Source organism: Callorhinchus milii, unplaced genomic scaffold (assembly GCF_018977255.1).
Source record: "Callorhinchus milii isolate IMCB2004 unplaced genomic scaffold, IMCB_Cmil_1.0 Scaffold3, whole genome shotgun sequence".
In the NCBI taxonomy this organism is placed as follows: Eukaryota; Metazoa; Chordata; class Chondrichthyes; order Chimaeriformes; family Callorhinchidae; genus Callorhinchus; species Callorhinchus milii.
In genome coordinates, this window is record NW_024704744.1 from 86,563,278 (window position 1) to 86,576,798 (window position 13,521).

The 13,521-nt window shown below is 39.1% G+C and overlaps 1 protein-coding gene across 1 annotated transcript in view; it reads right to left on the reverse strand.

Annotated features, from left to right (window-relative positions):
• The window catches only part of kcnh1a (potassium voltage-gated channel, subfamily H (eag-related), member 1a), a 127,672-nt gene that overhangs the window by 55,135 nt on the left and 59,016 nt on the right, over positions 1–13,521 (reverse strand). The window contains exon 10 of the mRNA XM_007892479.2: positions 6,627–6,823. Within this exon, the coding sequence (XP_007890670.1) occupies positions 6,627–6,823 (197 nt within the window). The remainder of the gene's footprint in view (positions 1–6,626; positions 6,824–13,521) is intronic.

The window sequence follows — 13,521 nt, forward strand, 5'->3', positions numbered from 1 at the left end:
TACCAAGAACTGCTACCACTCCCATAGCTCATTAGATGCAATCATGCACATTCAGAAATATTGGCTTTCATATGAACTACAGCCTCCCCAGTTTATCCCCCGTAATACTGTAGCTTGTGTGCAATTATTCTGAGCTATTGGGTCTACTTTTAAATAGTAAGATAAAGTCAGGGAACAAAAGGCAAAATACTGCAGATGCTGGAAATCTGAAATAAAAACAGAAGTCGCTGGGAACACGCAGCAGGTCAGGCTTCATTTATGGAGAGAGGAAGTTACTCCCGATAGATGCTTCCCAATTTGCTGCATGTTCACAAGAATTCATTTTCCTCTCTCCATAGATGCTGCCTGACCTGCTGTGTGTTCCCAGCAACTTCTATTTTTATTTCAGATGAAGTCAGGATGTCAGCCTGGCTCAGTGGGGAGGACTCTCGCCTTTGAGTCAGAGGCTGTGGGTTCAAGCCTAATGTCCAATGCAATGCAGAGCAAGCACTGCATTGTAAAAGGTGTCATCCTTCAGATAAGATATTAAACCAAGGCAATACATTAAACCCGTCTGCCTTTTCAAGTGAGCATTAAAAGATTTAGAGGTAGTTTTTGAAGAGGTATGGGAGTTCCTCCCAGTGTTAATAATCCCCCAGGCAAAATTTGTCATCAACGTCTTGGCTGTTTGTTAGATATTGCTGTACACAAATTGGCTGCTATGTTTGCCTACAAAATAGATAGTCACCACATTTTACAGTGAAATCTGTGAAGCGTTTTGAGAAATGTTTCGATGACATCATATGGCACTGTATCAAATGCAAGATTATTATTATAGCTTGTTCAATTATTTCCTCCCAGTGTGAAAGGCACTATACAAATGTAATTTGTAGTTGTTGTTGTTTTGCTTCCTTGGAGAACATGAAAGTGCTATACTTGGCTCCAAATTCAGTCAAACAAATGTTTCTGACAAACAATCTCAGCAGGCAGAATGGGGGAATGTGACATCTGTAAAATAACAGGGAGCAGTCAGTCCCATTTTACAACATCCCAGCAGGAGGTTAATTAGATTTGAAATTCAAAGAAGAAACCCTTATCAATATTAAGTTTATCAACAGGAAATGGCCTGGAACAGTATTGTTTTTAAAATCTCTATTAGATCCTCTTTTATCCTTCTTTGTTGTGTCGTGAAAACAAAACTTCTCCTCACAACCATAACCCCTCCTGCCTGGTATCAGCCATGTGACTAATGCTTTACCACCACCATGGCTTTCACATTATAACAACCGTAAAGGGTTTGGATGCTTGACTTGTTGAGCTTTGTATGAAACCTGGTTAGAGACCTCACTAGCCAATAATGATAATAATAATAATCCTTACATTTGGTATAGAACCTTTTGGCCCATCTGATTTCATTCTTCCAGAATACCCTCCCCTACCGTTCTTCCATCACAGCATCAAGCTGTTTTTTTAAATGAGTCCAGTGTCCTGGCCTCAACCTTCCTTCCTGGCAACCTGTACCGGTTGTTAATTACCCTCTGAGTAAAGAAAAACTTCTTGGCATCTGTCACAAAATTACCTTTTGCAACTCTAAACCTATGGAGACCTTTAAACATGCAAAGAAAAGAATGAAGCAAATTAAGAAATGCTGAAATCAATTCCCCACCCCCACAAATATGTTGGGTGTTGCTGCTGCATCTGGTGTGTCTTGATTCTCCTCTTTGCCAAAGCAGAGTCCCACTTCACACCATAGAGTGGGGTATAAACAATACCATAAGCATTCATTTCCAGCAGGCACTGGATTAGAACTGATCTATTTCTATTGGCCAGCATTAGTACTTATCTAATTCTGGAGTTCTTGACAATGAAGGTGCAAATAAAAAAAACATAAAGGAAAACGTTTATTTTATAAAATATCTAAAATTCAATGCAAAATGTTTGACCGGATAGAGGATTGATAAAGAAAGGCTCTCGTGTTGGTAGTCACTCAACAACTGCCTTTGGGTCTCTGGGGGGATCAATGGACAATGCCCTTTAAAGTCTAATGTAATCATCATGATCTGTGAAATGCTGGTCAGTTTTCAACATGTCTTTGACTTCACCTTGGGTCACCTTCTATCATCCCACAGCCCTGATCTTGCTCCAACCTCAGGCTGCTGTGCACTCTTTGTAAAGTTCTTTGAGATGTTCTCCACATGTGAAAGACTCTGGTTAAGCATGAATTGTTAGCCATTATTGAATATTGTTATTTTAAGAACGTATTCTGCAACAATCAATTTTGTGCTCAACTCCACTGTTCAGAACAGCAGTGTTCTTCACGAGTGCCAGCAAGATACAATACGTGTTGGTCTTTAATCGGTTGAGTGGGCAGAACTGATGCCCCCATTCTTTTGTAAGCATTCTGAAATGTGCAACTCTACACTGTCTGACCCCTGACTCTTAAAACAGAGGAGAAAAACACAACAATTTTCTTCTCACATCAGCCTGTTACAGAAATTGTGTGGTCAAAAACTCAATAATTATTATGCTGCACTACAGCATTGAAGAAAGATTTATAGAGTAGCAACAGTATCAGTGCTAAATCCAATCAGAGCTTCATGGTTTTAGGAGTGCATTCACTGTTCACGTTGTATTAAATTAAAATGAAATGGTTCCCAGGGTATTTGCAGCATGCAGATACCACATTTTTTTCCAAGTCAGCCAGTTCTATGTACTTTTACTGAATGCAGCATAATTGAACTCACTACTCGCTGAGTAAGGCTTTAAATGTAAATGGAATTCATCATAAAAGCACTTTCCATTCTGATTAAGAACATTTATACTTTACTGTTAATGGGTTCAGATGCAAGAATCAGAATAGAATTTTTATGTCCAATATTTTATATGGAAACCATTACTAAGAATATGAATAGAATGTTCACTTGTTTCAACAACAATGACAAATTACATTTATACAAGTGCCTCTCACAATGAGAAGACATCTTAAATGTTTCACACAACTGACTGGGGCTATTAATAGAGTCATAAGTGTGTGGTAGATCCAAGCTGGCAGTATTTGTGAATGTTATATTTTTCTCACTTAGGAATATGTTGCCTAATGTTATTGTTTGTAGCAATGTTTACAATCCAATTCCAGAATGTACGTAACAACTGAAAAGCTTGCTCTTCTAGGTTGTTTCCAGGCGAGTACATTATCTTTGTTGCTATCTTAATATTTGTTTGCTATTATGCAATACCGTAAAAATGTTTTTCTGTGAGTTTCCAATGGTGAGTATACATCAAGGTTAGAAAAAGGTATGTGAACTGTGTCAACTACTTGCCGTGAACTGCTGTAAAGATTGTAGTTATATTCACTATGATCTTGTGATTTGGGATATTTTCAGATGGCAAAAATGATTACCCAGCAGGACCCATCTAGAATGAAAATTGCATGAAAATCATATAATTGAGACCATTCCAATGTGCTATCCTGTGTGAAGGGCACTTTATAAATGCAAGTAGCTGTTATTTCACTGATTATTCTATTATAATTTGTGTTGTACATAGAATTTCTCTATGTGTTTGGCCTCACCTCAGTTTGCAGTAATTAATCCTTCAGTGTAATCAATTATCTGGAGTCAACCAATACAATTGACATTAAAGAATTCAATACTAAATAAAGTCTCAAAATGAACGAATAAAACAGTGTAATTTAAAAAATAGCAAAACGCAAGCATGCTTGTTATATACCCAATCCTGAAATATGCTATTTTACATTTATAAATTCCCAGGCAGAACAAAACCTTTGGCAAGTTTCCTTAGTCCACACACCTCTGTTTGTCTAGCAGTAAATAGGAACCAAGTTGTTAATCGATTGGCGGATCGCTTTCTGGGGATAATAATACCTCCCCCCAAAAACGTTGGGTCACTCAATCCACGACTGTTTGTGGGAAGCTGCTGTGTGCAATTGGCTACCACATTTTGCTCATAAAATATACAGTCAATTCACTTTACAGTATATTCTGTGAAGTACTTTGAGACATCTCAATGATGTGATAAGGTGCTGTATCAAATGCAACGATTATTATTGTTATACGTATATTATCTCTATATCCCTTCTGGAATTCCCTGTATCCTAAAGGCATTCTCATTTTCTAGCTTGTCTCACACTAATCCCTTGGTTACCTTAATTTGTTTCTTCCCCTTATATCATGATGTCTGGTATTTCTCATGAAACATTTTTGTTTGGTGCTGCTATCATTTTTAATCTCTTCTCTTCCAGAGTTATCCTGATCAGTGATGCATGCCATGTCCATGTGTTTCACAGTTGACCTGAAGTAAGCTGTCAATTTCTACTGCGCTTTCTCTCTCCAGCATTCAAGCTCGCCTGTAGAAATGTACTGGTGCTGTGGAACATGTACCAGAAACTGCTATCTCTGTAATTCATCCATGTTAGAGCAGTATGACCTCATTGTTTTACTTCCTGAAAATCTGCAGAGAAACTCAGTTTAGTTTTGCCCGTGTGAAGTATAACAGTCATAAAAACACAAATGCCTTCATTCATTGACTGACTGACTAACCCCACAAAGACCTAACTCAGGACTACATCAGAACGAATGGATAATAAGCCAACTGGGGTGACAAAGCCCATTCGCAAAGATCTTGTGACACTGCAAAACCCTTTACAACCTACGTGCAAATTGTTTGTGCAGTATATTTTAGGAAATATGATATTTTTTCATAGTGTCTCATGTCTGGGTATAATGTAACATGCTGGCATTTGAATCTTGTGGAAATTTATGCATTCTACATTCCTCACACCCGTCCCCCCCATCCCGCAATGAACCAAGTAAATATATATTCCTTTCTTGTGGTTTTAGCTTACTTCTTTTGGCACATAAAACAGTTGGAAAGCTTGCTTTCAGGTAGATTTTTACAGCAAGATAACAGAGAACTATGGGGGTATCGTCACTGTCTAATATGTCATAGTGCTTCTGTTCAAAGGCTAATTGAGGCTTCAGGGTAAACCTAGTGCACCATGTTTTATGTGTAGGGTTATCCATGTTAAACAATTAAAAAAACAGTGCCAAGGAATGGTATGCGGCAGAGTGGGCTTGATGGGGCAAATGCTGTGCTCTTGTTCCTAAATTTCTATGTCATCTAATGTAGTGCTACTACACTCTGACATATGGAGCTTAATGAAAATGACTACTTCTTTTCCGAAGATTTTAGGAAAAGAATCGTGATAATATCCACTTCATTCTGTCAATGTAAAGCTGATTTTATTCTTTGCTTCTCCTGGCAATGAGTCCCTGTAGTACAGATCAAGAAAGCTCTTGCATTCCTGACTGTCAAGTCAATACATAACACACAGTGAAAGCAACCATGCCCACATGCCCACAATTTCCGCATGAGATAGTGTGCCACACACAATGCACTTCTTTAGTGTGGTAGGAGAAGTCAGTCATTCCTGATCCTCTGTGCCAGCACTCAAAGCCCACACCACTAGGGGAAGATCCTATAATAAGGAGTTGGTGTCAGATCTGACTACCCATCTGAGACAACATATCATCCATATCTTCCTGCCGCTGGATGCATTGAAAACCTATCTAGCTTCTCCTGCTATTTAATTATCATAGATTGAGTCAAAGAACATTAATCTTTTCTTACACCATTTGGAACACAATTAATTAGAGAAATACAAACGCACGTTTGACCTACTGTTCCTTGTCATCAACTTGATTCAGGGCACCATACTTAACCTCCTTTTACACAAGTCAACTGAATACAGTTGGAGTCCTGTAGCTCAGTGGTTAGAGCACTTGCTTTGCAAGCGAGAGACCCAGGTTCAATTCCCGGCAGGGTGAAACCTTGGACAAGTTTCCTTACTCCACATGCCTGATAATAATCCCTCAAAAAAAACAATAACAAATTGGTCATTTCAATCTACGACTATTTGTGGGACACTGCTGTGCACAATTGGCTGCCACATTTTGCCCACAAATATACAGTCAATCCACTTTAGTCTATTCTGTGAAGCGCTTTGAGTCGTCTAGAAGACATGAAAAGTGCTATATCAAATGCAAGGATTATTATTATAACACTCTCGACTCTCTACCCCCTCCTTGCTCCCTCCCTTCCCTCCCCTCACCCTGACCATTTCCCCCCTGCTCGGGTACCGACCCAAATGTCCAGCGCCTTGGGACGTCCTCCCGACGTGAAAGGCGCTCTATAAATGAAATCTTGTTGTTGTTGTATTATATAATACTAAATCTTGATCATATTACAAATGCCACCAGATTTAACTGCATAACACCACCAAACTATTCCGAAGCAGGCTTGTTTCCAATCACAGGGAACACTTTGCTAAAGTATTACAGCAACCACAATTGAATTACAACCCCTCCCCCCCCAACCCCAACTTCCCACCCCCCCCCACACACACACACTTTAGCAATTGTTGATCTTGTGAGTGCTATCACTTGGTGGAATCCAATTAGCAGTCAACAATATGCACACAAAGAGAGCTCTTAATATCGACACCCAGCAAAGCACTTACGAATTGAAGAAAAAAGGATATTGTTAACCTCCATATGCCAGAGCGTAAGAGCACAATTAGAAATTTCTTCAGGAGAAACCAGCTTGTGTATAATAAAGGATATACTTACTCTTTTCCTAAGATTGTACGTTAGGATAAGGTTTCGTGAAAAGGAATTGGAGAAGGCTGTATAGAATTCCAGAACCTTCTGCAAGGCATCTCTTTTGATAACGTGAAGGTCACAATATGTCAGGGCTCTGACGTTGACGCAGGACTGAGCGAGAGCATTTTCCTTCCAGAACACATCTCCAAAGACATCTCCTTTCCCTAGGCAAGTAAAGGAAATCAACATAAATAACTGTGTCAGACAACAACCTGGTCTGAGAAATTATATGGTCCTCTTGTTTTAAGCAATTCTGGAAGCATAGAACATAGAAATCTACAGCGCAGAAGGTGGCCCATCAGCCCATCAAGCCTGCACGAGCTCGCAGAACAAGGAGATCATTTCAATAGCACTGCCCCACCTTATCCCCAGGCCTTTTACCATAAGGAATATCCCTATATTTTACGCACAAAGCCAGTTTCAGACCATCAGTAGCACCTCCACTGAATGCTTTCTCTCCAAATCAGATCTCATTGGCAGTAAATAATGGCAGCGCATTCCTGGACTGGGTTCTACATGGTAACTTTCTGCAGCAGATAATGGGGCTTCAATTACACTGACTGCTTTCTGCAGCATCCTTGTTAGAATGGTAGAAAAATCCCCAAATTTACAAGCCAAAGTGTACAAGAAATTAAAGTTTATAATAATATAACTGACTAGACAAATATATATTAAAAAAATCTTGCATTTGATATAGGGCTTTCACATCTTCAAAACGCTTCACAGAATATACTGTAAAGTGAATAGTCTGTCTATTTGTGGGCAAAACGTGCTAGTCAATTGTGCTCAGCAGTGTCCCACAAACAGTCGTGGATTGAAGTGACTAATTTTATTAATGTTTTTTATTCTTGAGGGATTATATCCAGTGTAGAGAGTTTCCACTTGGTCTGAAACACTTATTGCCAAGTGCCTTGGGGCATCCTCCCGACAGGAAAGGCGCTATACAAATGTAATTTTGTTGTTGTTGGATCAACATTTTCTCTATTCTTGTAGCATTTTAAAGTATCAGCAATTTGTTAAAATTGTTGAATTCAGTCTTAGCTTTCAACTTTAATTTCTGCAGTTCTTAAAGTCACTTAAAGAAAAAATGTTAATAGCCTCAAGAAAATTTGTCATTTTAAAATAAAGTTCAGATTCATTTGAACTATCAAACAGGTTTTCATAAGAGACAAGCCAGGTTCAAATCATCCAGTCAGCATTGTAACTTCAATCAGAGTTTATTAAGTTAATTAAGTTACCACAGTTTAGTTAATTTCCAGCGCCCGCTTTTGTTGAAGCAAGGACATTGCTTGCTGATCGTTAATAGTTAACAACCTGTAATGAAACAGATCTGAAAACAGATATGAATTTTCCAACGGTGCAATAACAAGTTCTCCCATGATCTCACTGTTTTCAACAATAATCTGTTCCATGACGCAAATAATTATTTTACAGACTCCAAAGGGGTCCAAAATGCAAGTTTGGCTAATAGGTTGTGGGATAACATGCAAGAATTAACCAATGAAAAGGATTACAGAGTTGCATGTATCCTTTTTGGTGGAGATTAATTCAATAATTAAGGGCAACCGTAAGCACTTGATTACCTTTAGCCCTTGAGCTATTAGCCCAACCCACACTTTTGAGCCCATTCTCTTCATGCGGATTCTCAGTGAATAAGCTTGTCTATGAAATCTTCATAGAATTCCCTCTCCCCCCATTCTAAATTAACAGCCAAACCATTCACTGAATTGTGATCATCAAATTCAGATTATTCTTTTCAGGATGAGACTGTAATAGTTAATTCATCCTCTTTTTATACTTTGCAGCTGCTAAGAGCAGTAGAGCAACATGCGGAATCTCTGTTGGTAGCTACAATAATGTCCTTTGTAGAGCTGTTTGCTTAGCAGAGCTCAAACTGGAATGAGCACAGAGTACTGAGGTTGAGTTCCAGGGCCATATGTCTGAGGATTTATGGAACATGGCCAGAATGTAAATTCTAGTGGAGAATGATAGCATTCTGTCCAAAGGGTTGCCACAATTCCCAGTCGCTCAATCTGTGCATTTATAATCATTGGATATCTGTGCTATCACATTTGGAGTGCAAAGATCATGCACAGACACCTCTAGGATGAGCAATGGGAATAAACAGGCCAATATTGTTCCAGGATTTGGATATAATTAGCCACACCTGAAGGAGGTATTATTCTCAGTAGAAATGTAAAATTCAATATTTTGCAACAAACCAGCCTCCTTCTTCTTTCATATTTTATCAAAGGTTTGGGATCACGAGAAATTTAAAATGCAGCTGCCTTAACATCTTACTACAATCGTATGATAAAAGAACCTTGCAGGTATAACTGGTTTACAATTTTAATCTCTTTTTATTGCTTTGAATATCATAAAAGATACATGTGAGCTAAATATTTTGTTTTTTTGTACAACATCCTGAGGTCAAACACTGAATGGCCTTAGGTTAATGCAATTCATTCAGAATGAACAATCTTCCATTACTTCTATCATACCATATGGAGTTTCCTTGCAGCTTCACCATTGAATTACACTTAGTGAAGGCATACAACAACAATAACAACAAAATTACATTTGTAAAGTGCCATTCACATCGGGAGGATGTCCCCGACAATGCAGGGAGGACGTGCACTTGCTTTTCAGTACTGGAAAATTCTTAGATTCGTGGTTAGAATCATCGCTTCCTCCTAAATTCAGTTTAATCTATCACAATAAAGCCAAAATTTCTAATATAGAGGTCAACCTAATTGATAGCATTCTCGACTCTGAGTCAGAATGTTGTAGGTTCAAGCACTGTACAGGGACTTTGAACTCATAGTCTAGGCTTGACACTCCAATGCAGTGCTAAGGGGAGTGCTGCATTGTTGGAGTTGCTGCCTTTGGATGAGACATCAAGCCAAGGCCCTGTCTGTTCAGGTGAAAGTTAAATATCCAATGGCATTACTGTATTTAAAAAGAAAGTTTTTTTTCTGGTGTCCTGGCCAACAGTCCCCCAGATAAAACTGATCATTCATTTCATAGCTTTATAGCAACTTAGTTGGGTAAAAATTGGCTGCCGTGTTTCCCTACAAAATACACAAACTCTACAAATGCAAGAAATAATAATACTTGCATTTGATATAGTGCCATTCACGTCAAGGGGATGTCTCGAAGCAGTTCACAGGATATTTTTTAAGAATGTGTTTTGTGAGTGAATACGGAAACCAACTTGCGAACAGCAATGTCCCACAAACAGCCATGGAGTGAATGATTAATCTTATTTGGGGGATTGTTGTTGACCAGGACACCGGGAGAAACTCCTTCTCTTTTCAAAAAGTGCTATGGGATCTTTAGTCCACCTGAACACGCAGACAGGAACTCAGTTTAACTCCTCATCTGAAGGACAAGACATTATTATTATTTTATATTAGAATTGGACTGAATTGAAATTGTTCAAATGCAGGAAAAGTACTTTTAATGTTACAATTGAAGCTTCTTAATTCCTATTAATTGAAGAGTCATTACGAGGACACCAATGAATCCAACATTTAATTGTTTGTTGAAGCTCGCCATACTGAGTAGGTGAAGTGATTCCAAGGGACAAGAGAAAGCTCAGCGTCCAACCTTGATACGAAGAAGGGACCATCGTCTATATCAACCAGCTGGAAACTGTAACCAGGTTACAGTAATGCAATAAACTGGCTGCTAATGTAGCTAAACTTCTTCTGAAAAAGTAATTCCTAAAGGAACAGCTCTAGTCACCAATTTAACACTGGCATTTCTCAAACAAGGTTACATTTTAGTCACAAAGTTGGTGGAGGGAGAAGCCACAGAAGTAAGGTTGCAGGAGATTACAGAAGTGGAGTCCTGTAGCTCAGTGGTTTGAGCACTCGCTTTGCAAGCGGGAGACCTGAGTTCAATTCCAGGCAGGGCGAAACCTTGGGCAAGTTTTCTTACTCCACACGCCTAATAATAATCCCTCCAAAAACCAAAAACAATAATAAATTGGTCATTTTCAATCTACGACTGTTTGTGGGACATTGCTGTGCGCAATTGGCTGCCGCGTTCGCCCACAAATATACAGTCAATTCACTTTACAGTGTGTTCTGTGAAGCGCTTTGGGACGTCCTCCCGACGTGAAAAGCGCTATATCAAATGCAAGGATTATTATTATTATTATTATTACAGTGGGGCACAGCCATGGAGGCATTTGAAGGTGAGGAATGAGGATCTGAACATCGATCATAATAATAAATAATAATAATCCTTGTATTTTATATATTTTATCACGTCTTCAAGACGTCTCAAAGTGCTTCACAGAATATACTGTAAAGTGAATTGACTGTATATTTTGTGGGCGAAATGCGGCAGCCAATTGCACACAGCAGTGTCCCACAAACAGTCATGGATTGAGTGACCAAAGTATTATTATTAATGTCAATGTAACTGAAGCCACACGATCAGCTTAGGAATTGGGAGCCAAGGAAGCCAGGCAAGATGAAGGGTGATGGGGTCAGCGAACCTAGTACAGAAGACAATGCGGGTGCAGAGTGCTCAGTGATCCGGGTGGTTTGTGGAGAGTGGAGCTGGGGAGGCTGGTGAGCTAGGCACTGAAGAAGTCAAGTGTGGAGGTGCCATGGATAACACAAAAACAATGCAAACGTAAAAGTACTCATGGAATTAATGTAACCCCCTCCATACACCCTACTCAAACCAGATATGGTTTTGATTTTGGAATTAAAGTAAGTGTACAGGGGCTCGTGGTAGGTGGAGAACACAGATTTAATCTCCTCAATCCCTGCCATGATGCAACGCAAGCATAGGCAGGATGTTTATCCAGTGAGCACAGGCAAGGGAGAGGCAGGGATAGCTAGAAGAGGTGTCACCTCAAGGCCTCTCTGGGTTTACTCTGACTGACATCTGCCTGAGAGTAATAATGACACAAGACCTGGAGCAGACTAACTACCTCCCCCCCACCTCCCCAACACATTGTTAACAGATTCTGGAAAAATGATAAAAAAAAGAAGAAATTGACATCCTCTTTGGTCACAGAATTACTAGGAAAAACTTAGCAGCTAAACAATGGAGGGTTACTGGAAGACTAACAGCACTCAGTAGCTGTAACTTGCCTGTCCTTCATGTTTATCACATCAGATTTACATTTGTCTGTGTGCTTTTGATCTAAGGATATGTGGAAGATGTGCTAACCCTCCTTCAGGCAATGACAACTTCAAAACATCGTACATCAAAAATGCAACCACGGTTTTTTTTAATTAAAATGCCTTGTTTTGTAGTGTCCTTTACAATGCACCTAATGAGATTTACTAAGGACAAGTATAACGCCTTGATTCCCCCCCAAAAAAATTTCTCTCCATTTTGTGTTGTGTTGTTCAAAAACATTCCAGCAATAACATTATTTCACCTCTGGTTAGCAAGTAATAAAGCCAACGGGGGAAGTCAGTAGAAATATAAAGAGATCTGACAAGCTTCAGAGCAATATTCTTTCCTTTTTTCACCATTGTGACTCTGCAGTAATCTCTGAGATATATGACAACTGCCTTTCTAGAAGGACATACACGGTATGCAAATGTTTTTACAGCATTACTGAAAGTTGCTCTTTATCTTATTAGGTTGACATTAACTTCACCTTATTTTATCAATATATTAAATTTACTATTCTCGACACTTAACCTCACAGTTCCCAAAACAGGGAAAATAAGGTTGTGAAATGAGTTCTATTCAAGCGCTCTGGGATGCTACCTCGGGTGAAGAGCGCTATATAAATACAAATTGTTGTTGTTATTGGTGGTGGTGTGTATGCATGTGTACGTGTGTGTGTGTCGTATGTGATTTTGCTGCTACTGTGGCAAAGTTAAGGCAGGTATAGGCCTAAAATTCCAACTTATTTTATATAATAATAATCCTTGCATTTGATATAGTGGCTTATCAAGTCAGCAAAACGTCTCAAGACACTTCACAAGATCTTACTGTAAGGTTTAGTGACTGGGCATTCATAGGCGAACCTGTAGTTTTAGCCAGCAAAACCGTTTTGTTTTAAAATTTAATATGTGACAAAATGTAAAGAATTTCATTGTTAGACTAAGACTGAATTTTATGTATTGCGCAGAGACAGCTCACAAATTAAAACTCAATTGAAGGATTTTCAACACTTCTACACAACGTTAAAAGTATTCAGTGTAAAAAAAGGTAAAGTAAAAGTAAAGACAAAATGGTCTCTAGGCTGGGACTCGGTGAAATTGTATGTCACAATTGTTTTAAGGCAGCACTGAATGGTCTTATAGTGTAGTCAGTGATCTTGTTCCACATAATCCCTTCCAAAAATTTTTTTTAAAAAAATAGTTTGGTCACTCAATCCATGACTGTTTATGGGACACTGCTGTGTGTAATTGGCTGACACATTTCGCCTACACAATATTCAGTCAATTCTTACTCTATATCTGTGAAGCGCTTTGAGACATCTCGAAGACGTGATAAGGTGCTTTATCAAATGCAAGGATTATTATTATTGTTCACACGTACCCAATGGAGTGGCAGGAGTTTGGGGAGTTTTTCCCAGTTCAGGTGTCAGAGAAGCTTCATTGTAATTCCAACCTCCCCCCTCCCATACACCTCTTGTCCCTAGTCCATGAAGACTGCTAAAGGGAAAGACACTAATAGAAATACTTCTGTAAGGTAATGCTGGAGTTGGATTTTAATTCTTTAAGATGGTTGGTCTGAGGTCCTGGTAAGAGGGCGCTGCTGCCGTTTCTTGGCATCTGTCAACCTCCTGGCTCGAGCCCATTGTATGGAAATTCAGCACTTCCATGAGAGGAGCAGCACTGACTACTAAGGACACCTTGTAGGCCTCACATTACGA